Source organism: Lithobates pipiens, unplaced genomic scaffold (genome assembly GCF_037356315.1).
Source record: "Lithobates pipiens isolate NorthernLeopardFrog02 unplaced genomic scaffold, aLitPip1_a1.2 Scaffold_13, whole genome shotgun sequence".
In the NCBI taxonomy this organism is placed as follows: domain Eukaryota; kingdom Metazoa; phylum Chordata; class Amphibia; order Anura; family Ranidae; genus Lithobates; species Lithobates pipiens.
In genome coordinates, this window is record NW_027507718.1 from 391,068,657 (window position 1) to 391,085,011 (window position 16,355).

The following is a 16,355-nucleotide window of genomic DNA, read 5'->3' on the forward strand; positions in this document are numbered from 1 at the left end:
CATGATCACAGGGAACATATTTATTTATTATGATAGCCATCTCCATCTAGTGGTCAAAAGGCATTATTTTCCTAATTCACACTATAAATGAATAATATTTTGCCTAATTTTGGCACATAATGAATGTGCATGCAGGATCAAATGTAATTTTTATATATATATATATTTTTTTTATAAATATATCACCATGTGTCAGGATATTCCCGGATCTGCCTTTCTCTCCCAGGACAGCTTCAGCTGCTGGAGCTAAGTTTGAAATGTAAAAATTTACAGGAAAGGCTTTGATCTGCAAATAATTCAGGTTAGAAGACACAGAGTTAAAAAAAATACTAACCTATAAATGCTTAACCATTTCCCTACACGCCCATTGTCATATGACATCCGCAGGAACACTCTGGCCCTTCCAGGTGGGCGTCATATGACGTCCTTGGCCTCCCGAAAGGGAGAAGGGGGTGCATGCGCCACGTCACCCGGGAGCCAATTCGTATGCCCGGCAGCCGCAATGGAGTTAGAGACAGATCATGTGCTCCTAGTATATAGGAACACCGATCGGCCTCTTACCCTAGTAAGTCCCCTCTCCCCACAGTTAGAATCACTCACTAGGTAACACAGTTAACCCCTTGAGCTCCCCCTAGTGTTAACTCCTTCCCGGCCAGTAAAATTTATACAGTAATCAGTGCATATTTATAGCACATATCACTGTATAAGTGTCAGTTGTCCCAAAATAGTGTCAAAAGTGTCTGATCTGTCTGCCTCAATGTCACAATCGCAGTGCATATTTATAGCACAGATCACTGTATAAGTGTTAGTGGTCCTACAATAGTGTCAAAAGTGTTTGATCTGTCTGCCTCAATGTCGCAGTCACAATAACAATTGTAGATCGCCGCCATTACTAGTAAAATAATAAATAAAAATGCCATAAATCTATCCCCTATTTTGTAGGCGCTATAACTTTTGTGCAAACCAATCAATACAAGCTTATTGCACTTTTTTTTTTTACCAAAAATATGTAGAAGAATACATATCAGCCTAAACTGAGGAAAAACATATTTTAAAAAAAATTGGGATATGTATTATAGCAAAAAGTAAAAAATATTGTGTTTTTTCAAAATTGTTGCTCTTTTTTTGTTTATAGCGCAAAAAATAAAAACTGCAGAGGTGATCAAATACCACCAAATGAAAGCTCTGTTTGTGGGGAAACAAATCAAAAAAATGTATTTGGGTACAGTGTTGCATGACCGTGCAATTGTCATTCAAAATGTTACAGTGTTAAAAACTGAAACTTGACCTGGGCAGGAAGGGGGTGAGAATGCCCTGTATTGAAGTGGTTAAACTGTGTAAAATAATAGCCCACACCAAAGGCATTGCTGATTTTGCCTAACCTTCCTCCAATAATAATGAATAAACACTGTCTGTGTAGAACAGTTTTTTTTATGTTTCATACAGTTATATTGAGTTCCTCAATTAATAGAATTGAGGCAATTAAGTGCCTATTCCTGCAGCAGGAAATTATGCCTGGCTTTTTTCTCCTGAAGAATTAATAGTAATGATGTCTGTAAGACATAATTAAAGGTCAAAACAGAAAGTGTAGAATTTATTACTTATTACTTTCATTTCTGGAGCGCACCTGTAAATGGATTGAGGTGAAACTTCTCTGAGCCAAGTCCATGCAGTGTGTAAATGACCTCAGCGTTGGAACGAATGTCGGCATCTGTGGCTGACACTTGTAGAATTAGTTTCCCGGAGGGGGCATCTTCTGAAATGGTCTCAGAATAGGAATCCTGTGAAAACATTAGATAAAACCAGTGATCCTCTTAAAGATATTCTTATTAAAAAGAAACCAGGTCTGCGTTAGATGGTGGTCTTTTAAAGACAGCTACCCAAAGCTACCAAAATGCCATAAAGTGCAGAACTTCTAAAAAATTTGTATACTCATTAGGAACAAACTACCAAATTAATGGAAGCTTTGGCGGAGATCTACTAAAACTGGAGCACCCAGAATCTGGTGCAGCTGTGCATGGTAGCCAATATGGTGCAGCTGTGCATGGTAGCCAATCTGGTGCAGCTGTGCATGGTAGCCAATCTGGTGCTGCTGTGCTTGGTAGCCAATCTGGTGCAGCTATGCATAGTAGCTAATCAGCTTCTAACTTCAGCTTGCCCAATTAATCTTTGGCGATAAAACCTAGAAGCTGATTCATATGCAGAGCCTCACCAGAATTAGCATTCTCCAGTTTTAGTAAATCAACCCCTATCTGCCACTTACTATTGTAGTGTCCATAAATCAAACTGATGCCGCATACCCACGACCGTATTTCTGGCAGACTAGACCCGATGGAATCAGTCCGTGTCGGCTAATCCAATCATTTTTCATTAAAGAAATCAGATGGACCTAGAAATAGAACATGTTTCAAATCTGTCTGATGGACTCAATTCCTATAGAGAAAACCATTTGTCTGTATGCTGGTCCGACAACCAAATATGACGCAAGGGAAGATATTGGCTACTGGCTATTGAACTTCCTCTTTTAGTCCCATCTTACGTCATCACGTTCAAAACGAATGGACTTTCGAATGGACTTAGTCTGTTCGTGTGTGGCCAAGTCCGTTCGTTCAGAAAGTCCGTTGGAACTCTGCCAAAAGTCCGTTGGGAAGACCGTCGGACCTAGTCTGCCAGAAAGTCCGGTCGTGTGTACACAGCATAATAGGATAGGATAAAAGTTGTTTAGCTTTTAAAACAGATGCCTGAGTTTTGACACAGTGGGCTTTACTAAAGGAGCCTAGCACGTTCACTTTGCAATGTTAATTGTCACTTAGCTAAGTGAATGAGGAGATTTCAACCATCCAATCATATGTGAGTAAAAATCTTGTTTTTTTTTGTTTTGTTTTTCAATTCTACTTGCACATGATTGGGTATTCTTTGGGTATTCCTGAAGTTAGCATTACCTATGCTAACTGAACATTCACTTTGCAAAGTGAACATGCTCTGCTCCTTTAGTAAATAAATAAAAAAACTACTTAAAACTGAGCAAAAGGAAGGTAAAAAACACAAATGAATGCAGCCCTATATTTATTAACATGACCTTAAATGTATTTTTATCAATTGTAATCAGCGTAAGCACCTGAATTTAACTTTATGCAGAGGAACCCAGGCTGCCAGAAGGATAAGCACCACGGGGAGCAGCTCATTTGTGCAGTATTGCATGAAGCATGCTTATGGGAAGATAGAGCATCTGTTTGCTGCTTCTCCATTCACTGCCCAGTCTGAGGCTGGGGGAGGGGACAAGGGTCTAATTGTGGGTGTTACTGAAATCAGTAGTGCCAGAGCATGCCCAACATATATTGTTTGCACGCCTTTTTGAAGCAGAGGGCCATACCTGCTGGTACATAAGCTGTGGACCAAGGGAAGACTGTATTACATTTCTCTTAGAATGTTGTAGAGCCTGCCCACGGTGCTTGTACTGATTTTATGGGGGAAAAAATGAAGTTTTTGTATAATGTATGTATAATATATGCCAATTAGATTATTACACAATGGTTTCCAAATCAAACCAAATTTCAAGCAATCATTAAAAAAACAAAACTTAACTTTTAAAATAGCTTAGTCCTCTAAATGCGCAAATTGTACATTTTACATCCCAGCAAACAGGACCTTATAATGCTGCAGTTTATTTAAATTTGCTTATTATTTTCTGTTATAGTTGTCAATTTAGATAGGAAGAGGTGCTTAACATGTCAATTTATAAGTCATTATTCAGGATTTGGTGGAGAATTAGAAGGTTGTGGGTGGAAGGGCATAACATACAGTCTTTGATTTATGTAAACTTTCTCCTCACCTATATTATATTGACCTTTCAAATGTTTGACTTCTTTATTGCATGCCATAACTACCACTAGCAGACTATCCTCATTAAATGGTCATTACTTTAAATAGAATTGCTTGCATCACAGCTAATCTAACATTAAGCAATGTGTGAATGTTAATCTAATTTGCATACGTTTAATATATGCATCTTTCACACCTAACTCTGCATAATAGATAGGTCAGTCACAAAGCTGAGTCTCTACAAATCAGAAATAAACAAAACGTAACTCCTTACAGTACGCACAATACCTTCATTCTAGTTCTATATAAAGACAAAACTTTAAACTATATTTAATTTAGAACCCCCGCCCCCTAATATATGTTTGTTATGCATTCCCAATCACACAGCATACCTCAAAAAAATTTGATTAAAAAATGTACTTTCTACTTTCCTTCCTTTTTTGCAGGAGGTGTATACAATACATAGGTCTTTATGGACACATTCATTTGTTGAGAATAGTTTTCAATGTGCAAACAGTGAACAGATTTTAAGGGTAGATTTGCTTAAATGTACTACCCAAGCCTTTTTTAGGACAGACATTGTGCACATCTGGTTTACTACTGATAGTGAGATCTGACAGCACATTACAGACAGGTTTAATTATGGTAAACATGCCTCCTTTTCCACAATTGGTTCTAAAGCTAAAACATTTTTTACCTTAATGCATTGCCTGCATTAAGGTGAAAAAAATTTGAAAAATTGACACTGTGTGTGCCTCCTCCGCCAAATAGTTACCCAAGTCCTGCATTGATCCAGCCCATTTCTTCTCCCCTGTCTTTCTATTCTTACAGCAGCGGGAACCAATGACAGTCAAATCCTGTGAGCAGAGAGCAGGGCAGGGCAGAGCTGGGCTATGTGTGTCTATGGACACACCCAGTCTGGCTTATGAGCAAGTTTGCACATCTGCCCCTGTAGCAAGTGGCAGACATAGACGAAGAGAAGCCAAGATCGCCAGCAGGGGACTCCAGAAGAGAAGGTTTGGGGGGTGCTCTGTGCAATACCATTGCACAGTGTAGGTGAGCATAATATGTTTATTACTTTAATTTTTTTTAAACAAATATTTAGAAACAATTTAACATTACATAGAGGGAGAAAGCTAAGCAGAAATGTTATGCAAGTTAAAAGGTAAGTTATGCTATGTGAATGGGAACATAGAGCATATAACTAGTGGGTGTTGTCAAAATTATAAATGTACCTTTTCACAGACTGGGGTGTTGTCATTGGCATCAAGGACCTTCACTTCCACTACAGCCTTGCTTGCAAATGTTCCATCGGTGGCAGTTATGTTTAGGAGGTAGTTGTCTTTTACTTCCCTGTCCAGTGCTCTTTTAACATACACTTTCCATTCATTCTGCATGTTTTCAATTGCAAACTGACCCAGAGGGTCCCCTCCTGTAACATAGAAATGATATCAGTTTTATACAGAAGTTTTCATCCACAATTGACACTGACACAAAAGAAAGAGCAGTAAAATCCAACACGTTAAAGCAGACCTTGTACGCAATTGAAAGTCAGCTTAATTAGTAAGGATCCCTTCCCAGCGGTAATATCTGCTTCCAAAGAAAAAAGTTTGGCATCAGCCTCCTTTGAACAATATCTTTGAGAATTCAGAGCATCCCAATTCCAACAAAATTACGGCAATGTCTTCTCAGGAGATATGGGCTACTCATCATTCTCCAGGATATTTCCTGAAGGATGCTTGCTGATATACATGCACCCTTGGAAAAGGAAACCACATCTGGGGACCATGATGACTGACAGTTTCCCAGCAGATTTTAGATGAAGATTTCTCTTGAAAGAAGCAGCATTCTGGTGGCAGGAACTGCAGAAAATGTATTTACTACTTTCTGTTTTTTTACTACTTTCTGTTTTTTACAGTACCTGCCTGAGATGTATTATTTTTTTTAAAGATATGGTTAAGATCAGTATTAAGGACTCACACATAGTAGCAGAAGGATGCTTTAAAGGCTTCTACTGAGCAAGCTCCAGTCTCCGTTCCCTTCTAAGCTGTTAATTTCCTCCCTTTTCTTATCTGTGCAGCCCATGTGACTATAGAGTCACTTATGTGGCCATATGTACAATGGTAAATGACCAGCCCATCCCTCCCCTATCCTCCATTTCCTCAAATTGTAAAAAAAAACATTGGAGGCAGGATATAAGATGGTGATTGATGGAGGCTTCACTTCCCTGTTAGTTCCAGCACATACACATCATCGACAAAAGCTGGAGGGGCATGACACAGCCTGTGATTGGCAGAACCTTCTCCAGATATATTTACAGTGTGAGCACTATTGTCAGTCAACTAAGCATCCAAATACATGTTATTGCCAAGAAAGAATAACAAATTGCTATGAAATATAGATTTGTATGAAGCTTAAAACACTTTGTTGTTATTTTTTGTTTATTTATTTTACTTTTCTATTCTGAAAGCTTTTTTTTGCCATTTGACCAGCACAACACCAATCAACTTTGTGCAGACACAGATTAATACTTCAGCAGAGTCCTAGAAACTCCACCTTCAGGACTTTTCCTGAGGACAGGAACGACCTGGGAAACATCATGTGACCTCTGAACAGCAATGATGAAATGAGGTACTCAGAATTTTTATTAATAGTCATTAAAATACAGTGGCATGATCTTTATACATAAAGAGAAGGGATGATGGCAATTAAACATTATATGTTTAGTATCACTTTAAGTTTTACCAGGTTATAAACACTGAGGTCTGCAAAGTTCAGAACTAGGCATAAATATGCATAAATAATCGCTAGTGGAAGGCAAACTGCCACCACAGACATTATGCAGCGTTAGACTGATTAGCAATTTAACTGTAAATGATGCAGTTCTTGTAGCAAAACCAATACCAAAAAAAAATGCTGCTAATTATCTTGCAATGAAAGAGAAGAATGTCTTAAATGAAAAATGAGGACTTGTGTTGGCATTTAAAAGACAAATACGAAATGATATATCAAATGAGGTGGCTGGGAGGGGAGAAAGTTAAATAAAAAAAACTCTACATTTGAAAAGAAGATAAAACACAAAGCCATCATTTCATATAACCTGAACATAATGAGCTTTGAAACATTACCTAAGTGATTCCTAATTTTCAAGAATAAAAGATATTTTTATAATGGATAAAATAAATGTTTTTTAATTGAATAAACATCAAAAATAATAAAAGCAATTATTCTGAAGCATAAGTAGATAATAAAAAACTACTGTTGTAAAAATAAGCTTTAATGTTTTTAGAATTGTAAAGTGCTAGTAAACCTGAACTAGAAAGCACATATAACAATAAAGATAACAATATCTATCTATCTAAATATAAATTATATATATATATATATATATATATATATATAGATATATATATAGATATATATATATATAGATATATGTCTATAGGTAAATATATATATATATATATATATATATATATATATATATATATATATATATATATAGTCCTCAAAAATTGCACTCATCTGCTCGCATTTTGCGAGTGCAATTCGAGGGCTGGCGAGGAAGGGCTGCCTGGAGCGTGGGGGGGCGAGCACCGCCGGCAGCCTGGGTGGAATGGGAGTCCTTCTCCCAGCCATCATGGATGGGAAGAGCGAGAGAGAGTGAGCTGCCCAGATATTCAGAGTGCAGCCAGGGAACACAGCGATAACGGCTTTCATTTCACACTGCTGTTTCATTTCACACTGCCACGCATGCGGCTTTGCCGCACATGTGCAGTAGCCTTTTATCTGGGCGCATGAAGATTTGCGTCATATGTTAATACAGCCACGCCAATTTTCCGGGACCCCGCACGTACATGTGCACGCATGCACAGAATGTTGCCGCACACAACCAGCTTTTTGAAGCTGTATATGCCAAGCATGCAGTGCTTCCAGAAGGCAGCTGTGGGACACTGAACAGGCACATGCAGCAGTTCATTTCTCCTTACCCGGGTCACGTGAGTCATCAAGTGTTGCTTGGCAGACTAAGGTGCTTAGCAGGATTGCTACATAGGGGCTTGGTGAGCCCTATTAAGGGGTCTCCCTTCTGAGGTGTTTTAATACTACACGCAAGTACTGTCTTTGGTGGCTAGTGAAGGTCTTCAAAAAAGAGGAGTAGGACTAACACTACAGGGAAGGGCACACCTATGTCATCAGTAGTTCCTGATGAACCTAGTCATATCCCTAGTGTTGTATCCCTTGAAGCACCAGAGACTTCCGGGCAATCTGAGCCACTGCGCCTATCTGGTATTCTGCCAATAGTTAATGCTTCTGCTTCACCCTTTATCACCAAGAATGAAATGTCCTTTGCCCTAGCCGGGTTAGAGCACAGGATTGCTGGCAGGATTGCCTCTATCCCGCGGGGTGGCAAGAAGCGTGACAGATCCCCCTCCCTGGAGCCTCCTAGTTTGGAACAGGAATGAGTTGAGAATGGAGTCGAGCTAAAAGCTCAGGATTCTATGGAGGGCCTGGCGGGTGAGTCTGCTTCCGAGCAATCTGGACAAAAGGATATACAGTTGATGTCTGCCTCTCAGTCACAGTGGCTTTTCATCCTGACTCTGACCAAAATGGTTCATTCTGCCTTTAAGTTGTCTCTTGCAGAGGTGACTGAGCCCCTCTGGTCCTCTTGGGATCCCTGAGGCCTCTTCAGGTCACACAGGCTTTCCCCCTACACCCCCTGCTGGAACAGGCGATGAATAATGACTGGGAATAACCTGACAGGATTTTCCCTTTTTATATCCCATGGAGTTCAACTACCTTTTTTCCCACAGATCCTTTGACAATTCTTTTGCTTTCCTCATGACTCAGAATCCAGAAACGTCAGGGCAGCACTGAATGATAGATGCTAGGGTCTGTCAGGAGTCCAGAAATGAACTGAACTTTTATACACACACACTGATTACAAGCAAACAGATCACAGGTGAGGATGGTTACCTTTAATAGCCATTCAAACCCTTGTTTCAACTTGTGTGCATGTTATCAGGCCAAAATCACCAGGGTATGTGAATGTTTGACCAGGGTCATTTAGGTAGTTTCTGTTGTGATTATGATTTAAAAAGAGTAAATACAGTTGATTGATAATAAATGTCTTCAGCCAAACACTAACCATGAGTGAAAGAAAACTTTTTGTGTTATCATTCATATTCTCCGAAAAATGCCCAAGAAATCAAATTCTGCTAGGGTATGTAAACTTATGAGCACAACTGTGTATATATATATATATATATATATATACATACACACACACACACATATTACACATACAGCCATGAAGAAATGGAACGGTAATTTAGATAAGGTAACCCAAACTTTTATTGGCTGCATGCGCCCCCCTCATTCTCTCTCTTCTGTTCTCAGTGATTTCAAAGTTAAAAACAAGTTTTGCACCCTAGTCATACTTTCTTACCTAATTTTTGCAGCTAAATATTTCTCTGGAAATATTCTAAATATTGTAAGTTGCAATTTTTAAATTTACTGTCAACTTCCAAAGTGCTATAATTGTTTTTTCATGGAATTAAATAGGCATGATATGAGTACCCACAAGCCTGCTGGCACATGCAGATACACTGTGGTCAAGATTTCACTTATGAATGGTGAAGGTGGCCAAATATTGCTCCTTATATGGGATGAGAAGGGATGGGTATTGAACAAGCTTAATATGAACAAACTAAAGCCCTAATTATACACAGCTGACTTAAGGCCCATACACACGATCAGACTTTTAAACAACAAACATGCAAATTAGCTGTTTTGGAGCAACATCCGGCCGTGTGTACGCTCCATCGGTCAAACTTTTTTGGTTTTCATCTGACTTTTGTTGGCTATGCGAATGGACAAACTTTCTGGCAACAAAAGTCCGATGGAGCAAAGTCTGATCGTGTGTACAGAAAACCATAGGACTTTTGTACAAAGTACAAACAGGCATGCTCAGAACCAATGCAAAAGATCAGACAACAATACAGAAGTTGACCAAAGGTGGCGGTAAAGAGCAGAAAAACCATGTGATTTGGTGAAAGTTGTCTGAAAAAGTCCTGCTGTGTGTATGCAATACAAGTTCAGGGCCAACGCCCTTTGTACAAAAATCCAAGGGAAAGTTTGTACAAAGTCCTATCGTGTGTATAGCCTCATACACACGATAGGACTTTTTACAAACTTTCCCTTGGATTTTTGTACAAAGGGTGTCGGCCCTGAACTTGTATTGCATACACACAGCAGGACTTTTTCAGACAACTTTCACCAAATCACGTGGTTTTTCTGCTCTTTACCGCCACCTTTGGTCAACTTCTGTATTGTTGTCTGATCTTTTGCATTGGTTCTGAGCATGCCTGTTTGTTATTTGTACAAAAGTCCTATGGTTTTCTGTACACACGATCAGACTTTGCTCCATCGGACTTTTGTTCCCAGAAAGTTTGTCCGTTCGCACAGCCAACAAAAGTCAGATGAAAACCAAAAAAGTTTGTCCGATGGAGCGTACACACGGTAGGATGTTGCTCCAAAACAGCTAATTTGCATGTTTGTTGTCAAAAAGTCTGATCGTGTGTATGGGCCTTATGAGGCTTTAGTGAACAGGTGTTAAAACAAAACTATGAGAATGCATATATGGAACTGTCAAAGCAAATATCTTTGTAGAGAAGCTGGCTCCAGGACTGTCTTTCTGATTTTAGCTTTAAACTTTGTGAGTCACTAGTATGGGAAGTTTGTATTTTATGACTTTATTGGCTGCATTTGTGTTCTAGGTCATGGACTAACTAGGTAGTAAAGCCAGGGTATAAATTACAGCCCTGAAATGCACATTTAAAATAAATCCAAAATGGCATATTTCTATTCTTTGTAAGCCTCAAGGGATCAGTCATTTTAAGAGTGACACCGCTATTCTATAAAACTACAATGGCATATCATTCCAAAGTTCTAACTCCAAATTTTTAGGATATCAGAATATTATTTATCAGAAGACCTTGGATGGGTTGTTATTTAACCAACAACACTTAATCAAAGCTTATATTGTAATAACCAGGTACATTGCTAGACTTAAGTCTGAAGTAACTTTGGACACCACTGATAGAGAGCAACTGTAGTGTATGCTGTGTGCCACAAATGTTTGTGGGATTGGTAAAGTATGGTGTAGTTTAAAAGCAGTGAAGTCCAAAAATAGTACTTACACTTTTAAACCGACATACTACAGACACCATTTGAATACAGTATGCTCTCCTGACTAATTTAAGCCATGCCCTTCTCCCCTGAAAATTAGCACCTTCATCCCTTTAAAGCTTCTTCATGCAGGTAGGGAAATTGCAATCTGTTTTTTGTCTGGAGGAGATAGCACATTATATTTTCTGAGCGCTAATGTGTGCTTCTCTAAAGATATCTCATGTACAAAGGTATCTGAGAGTATCTATGAAGCTATACTGAGTATAATGTAAGCAACTTTATATCAGAAGTAGCCAACCATGGCTTTTTGGCTGTTGAAAGAAAACTAGCCTTGCTACTGTAAACTGTATCCCAAGTGCCTGAGCCCAGAAACACATGTGGACATAACCATAGCTTGGAGGGCTTATATAACTAGATACTTCAAAGCTTTTTTTTTTTTTACATAGTAATGCCAGCATACTAACTTACTGGATGTTTAGCAATGGAGAAATATAAAAAATAGTAATAATATTTTACCTGTAATGTACATTGTTGTTTCTTTGTTGATGTCTTCAGTATCATCATCCGTGGTGCTCAAAATGGCAATAACACCACCTAGAGGATCATCCTCACTCACTGTACCTTTGTATATTTCTGCATTGAAGCGAGGAGGATTATCATTCATGTCCATCACCGTAACTTCAATTATAGTGGATGATGACAGCACTTTATCACCATGGTCATAAGCAACTACTACAATGTTGTATTTGTTTCTTTTTTCATGGTCAAGCTCAGCAAGAGTGGTGACCCATCCAGTTTCCAAGTCTACTGAGAAAAGATCTTTGATTTCTTGTGGCTCCTGTGATAGTGCCAGCATATATGAAACATGCCCATTGAGTCCTGAATCCACATCAACCGCTTTAACCTGGATAACCTTAGCTCCTGCTGCAAGATTCTCCACAATGAAAGCCTCATATGGATTGGCTTCAAATCCAGGCTTATTATCATTTACATCTTTAACCTGGATACTAACATCCACGGAGGTAACCACTTCATGCTCTCCATGAATACTTTGAGCTGACACTGAAAACTGATACCATTTAGTTGTTTCATGATCCAACATCTTCTCAAGTTTTAGCCGGCCATTTTGTTTGTCGATTATGAAAATGTTGTCAACATTACTATCAAGCGTATTTCCTTTCATGAGATTATAGATTATTGGTTGGCTACTATCTGCTCTGATAACATCCAGCTCTGTACCGACTGGTGTGTCTTCAGAGATACTTAAAGTATAAAAAGGCTCAGAAAATTTTGGCAGCTGCACATCAGGTGGAAGGATCTGAATAGTGACTGGCACAATGCTCTCTCTATGTGGCGAGCCGTCATCTCTTGCTTTAACAAAAAAGGAAAAGACTTCATCTTCTAATCCAACTAAGCTTTCCTTGGTGGTAATGACTCCAGAATGTTGGCTGATTTCAAAATTTTCGGCAACACTTTCAGACTTTGCCACAGTGCTATATGATATATCAGCATTTGCACCCTCATCACTATCAGAAGCCAAGACTCTAACAATAGCAGAACCTCGAGGTGCATCCGATGCAATGCTTAGTTTGTACTCTGATGCACGGAACTTTGGATCATTGTCATTATAATCTGTTAGAATGATACTGACAGAGCAAAATCCAACTTTTCCACCAGCATCCTTGGCCATTACACTTATAGGAATGACTTTGTTAGTTGGACTTTCTCGGTCAAGCTTTTCTGCTGTAAACAATTGTCCTTTCTCATTAAAGTAGAAATTGTCCTTTGCATATTCATTTAGAATGTGGTAGGTGACATGCCCAAAGACTCCCATGTCTTCATCAACAGCTTTGAGTTCTGTCACAAGGGTATTCACTGGAGAATTTTCTGAAAGTTCTACTTCATATTGACTCTGTCCAAATGTAGGACTATGCAAATTGGAGCTCAATACAGAAATGTGTACCTGAGCTGCACTTCTGAACACTCCATCAGAAACTGAGACATTGAGGATATAGAATGCTTGTAGAACTTTTTTCCTTAAGTGTGAAACCCGTATTATTCCACTTTTGCTGTCAATAACAAAATTCATATCTTCATTGCCAAAAAGAATAGAATATTCTAGGTTTTCAGTGTCTATACTATCAGGATCTGTGGCTTTGATAGATGTTACAAAGCTTCCTTGCTTTGAAAGCTCACTAATTCTGGCTTCATAAACTTGCTGCGTGAATTCTGGGGGATTATCATTCAGATCAATAACATCGACATTTATACTGGCAATGCTACTTAAAGGAGGAATTCCGCTGTCCACTGCTCTCACTAAAAAGCTGTATACATGCAAATATTCATAATCCAGTGGTTTTGCAACTGTAATGAGTCCACTGCTGCTATCAATGTGGAAACATTGGGAAACATTGTCATGATTAGTCACTATGTGGTATGAAATGGCTTTATTTTGACCAGAGTCAGCATCTGTGGCCTTTACTTGTACAACAGATGTTCCAATAACCGAAGCCTCTGACAAGGTAGCAGAATAGGTTCTCTGCTTGAACCTGGGTGAATTATCATTAACATCTTCTACGATAACATCAACAAAAACTTCAGCATGTGCCCCTGTCACAGAGTCTGTTGCTCGAACTCTCAGTTTATATGCTGGGTGGGACTCAAAATCAAGAGGTGCATATACATTAATTACACCTGTGTTGAAGTTAATATTAAATTGATTGAATGGATCACCATCTGTGATGCTGTAAATTATTCGGAGACCTTCTGGACTGTTGGCTTGTATGTGCACAACGGGACTATGGAGCTGGGCATTTTCCGCTATTACTGCACTATAAAAAGGCTTTTCAAAGACTGGCATTGCTTTATTCATTACTGTAATTGGAACAACAACCTCTGCTGAAAAGGAAGGGTTTCCACCATCTTTTGCTACAATGGTTATGAAATATTCTTTATGAAATTCGTCAGGATTAAACTCTTTTTTCAGTGAGATAGCACCTGATTGCTCAATTTGAAAGTGCTGAGAAGGATCTTTAAGATGGTAATGTATCTCTCCATTTTTATCAATATCTTTATCTACAGCAGTAACATGGCGGATAATATCACCTACGTCCGCATCCACCTGTACCATTGCATAATATGGAAGATTGACAAAAACAGGGCTGTTATCATTGATGTCTTCAACAAATACTTTCACCAGGACATGAGCGACTCTTGGTGGTTTTTGCTCATCGGTAACCTGCACAACTATTTCATACAGATCCTGCTGTTCTCGATCAAATGGTATACCTGTCGTTGACAATACACCAGAGGTGTGGCTAATTTTAAAATGGATATCTGGATTCAGAATATGGAAAAACAAAGGTTCATTGATGCGACTACCAATTGCACTGATAATGGTTAGGGTTTTTATCTGAGTTGTATTTTCTTGAATGGATGCAGAGTAAGTCCGCTGAGTGAATTTCAATGAGCTTTCTTTACTTTCTTTTACTGTAATTTTTACTGATGCAAGGGTAGAGAAGCGTCCATCTGAAGCTCGTATGTTTAGTTCATAACGACTCCTTAATGGACTGGTGTTTTGGATAGTTATTATACCTTTTAGGGGGTCAATAGCAAATTTTTCTCCAATGTTACCTTCAACTATGGAATATATGATTTCTGAGAATGAGCCAGAATCATCATCTGTTGCATTAACTGTAATAACTCTTACCCCCTTGTAAGTTGGTATTAATATGGAAGCTTCATAGACTTCTTTTGAGAATACCGGAGCACAGTCATTGATATCAACCACATAAATTGTAACATTGGCAGAGTACTCTGCAAATAGCCGTGGATATCCCATGTCATGTACTTGGACAGTGAAATGGAATATATTTGTCTGTTCATAATCTAATGTGACCAAGGTGCGTATTGCACCAGTGCTGGGGTCAATGGCAAAATACTTATGGACCGATGGTTCGACAATTTGATAAACAAGCAAAGCATTTGTTTCTCTGTCAGCATCAGTGGCTCGAATTACCAGAGGAGTGTTTTCATCAGTTAACACAACACTGTTAGCTGGTGCAGATTCACTAATGAGTCCTCTGTATTCTCTCTGCACAAAAATGGGAAAGTTGTCATTCTCATCTCGGAGGTGAACAACAAGTGTTGCATTGGTGGACAAGCCAGCCATGTTTGTAGCTTGAACAGTAAGAGTGTAAGATTGCAGCGTTTCAAAATCAAGATCATCTCGTGTTATGATTACACCAGAATTTGGATTGATCTCAAAGGCATTCATTATATTTCCATTCTTGATTTCGTACGTTACTGAAGACTGGCTGTGAGTGGAAAGCATTGCCACAAAACTACCAATTCGTGTTGATTCGCTGATTTCGGCAGAGTACTCTTTCTTCATAAATTTGGGGGCTGCATTATCCGAAATGGTGACAAGAATGTGTACAGATGTTATCTGGCTCATCGTTGGAATGCCGTGATCTGATGCTTTGATCACCAGTTCGTACTGACTTTGACTGCTTCGATCAAGTTCTTTTGCTGTCTTAATAATTCCCAAAACTGGATCAATTGAAAAGACATTTGCAGTATTTCCTGGAATAAAGAAAAAAAAATACACTTATTAAACATGACTTGTGTAAAGCCATAAACTAAACGGTCAGATGTTTCAACAAACAATTTACCATACATAAGCTTACCCTACAATAATTGAACTAAAAAAGGCTACACCTATGCACCATTTGTTTTCATTTTAAAGCAGAACGCAAGGGATTTTTAAAGTCCCAATTTGCTAAGGCTGTCATGTTTGCTATTTTAAAGATGGTGCAAAGGCTGAGGTCTAATCTAAAAGAAATCAGCACTCTACTGTATGAGTTCTAAGAAGATCACTGGTGTGTTAAAAATATTTTACCCAACTATGGCAAGGTTCCTTTTATGATTATATAAATGGTATTCAATCACACAGTCTACTTTCGCAAGTAAAACTTTAAATGGCTGTGTAAAGCCCTTCAAATCATGATTATGCCATTACAGTCCTTAGCAAAGCAAATGTGATTATCAGCCAGGCTACACAGTATGGTTTTGATAAGGAGACTGTGTGATGTGTTAACAAGAGGTCATTTGCTGTGAAATCTACTTTGGAAACATAATTAGTTTATTCTATTTTTTTCCAAATAATTGTAAAAAAGTGTGAGGCTAGTTTCTAAAAAGGAGCAATTAACATACGATGAAATGCTCCATTCGAGCAGAGGGAATTACACCAGGGAGTTGGTAAATGATAATGTCTGCTCTGACTGTTGTGCTATGAACACTATGCCATTCTCAGAATAGAACATTACAAAGTCCATAAAATATCA

The 16,355-nt window shown here is 38.6% G+C and overlaps 1 protein-coding gene across 9 annotated transcripts in view; it reads right to left on the bottom strand.

Moving 5' to 3' along the window:
• Nucleotides 1–16,355, bottom strand: part of FAT1 (FAT atypical cadherin 1) — a 386,437-nt gene that overhangs the window by 96,736 nt on the left and 273,346 nt on the right. For all 9 annotated transcript variants that reach the window (XR_013272342.1, XM_077477359.1, XM_077477364.1 and 6 more), the window contains 3 exons: nucleotides 11,527–15,594; nucleotides 5,058–5,254; nucleotides 1,628–1,781 (listed from right to left, as the gene is read on the bottom strand). Coding sequence is in view for 8 of the 9 variants with exons in the window: in XM_077477359.1 (XP_077333485.1) it covers nucleotides 1,628–1,781; nucleotides 5,058–5,254; nucleotides 11,527–15,594 (4,419 nt within the window). In the remaining variant the exon portion in view is untranslated. The remainder of the gene's footprint in view (nucleotides 1–1,627; nucleotides 1,782–5,057; nucleotides 5,255–11,526; nucleotides 15,595–16,355) is intronic.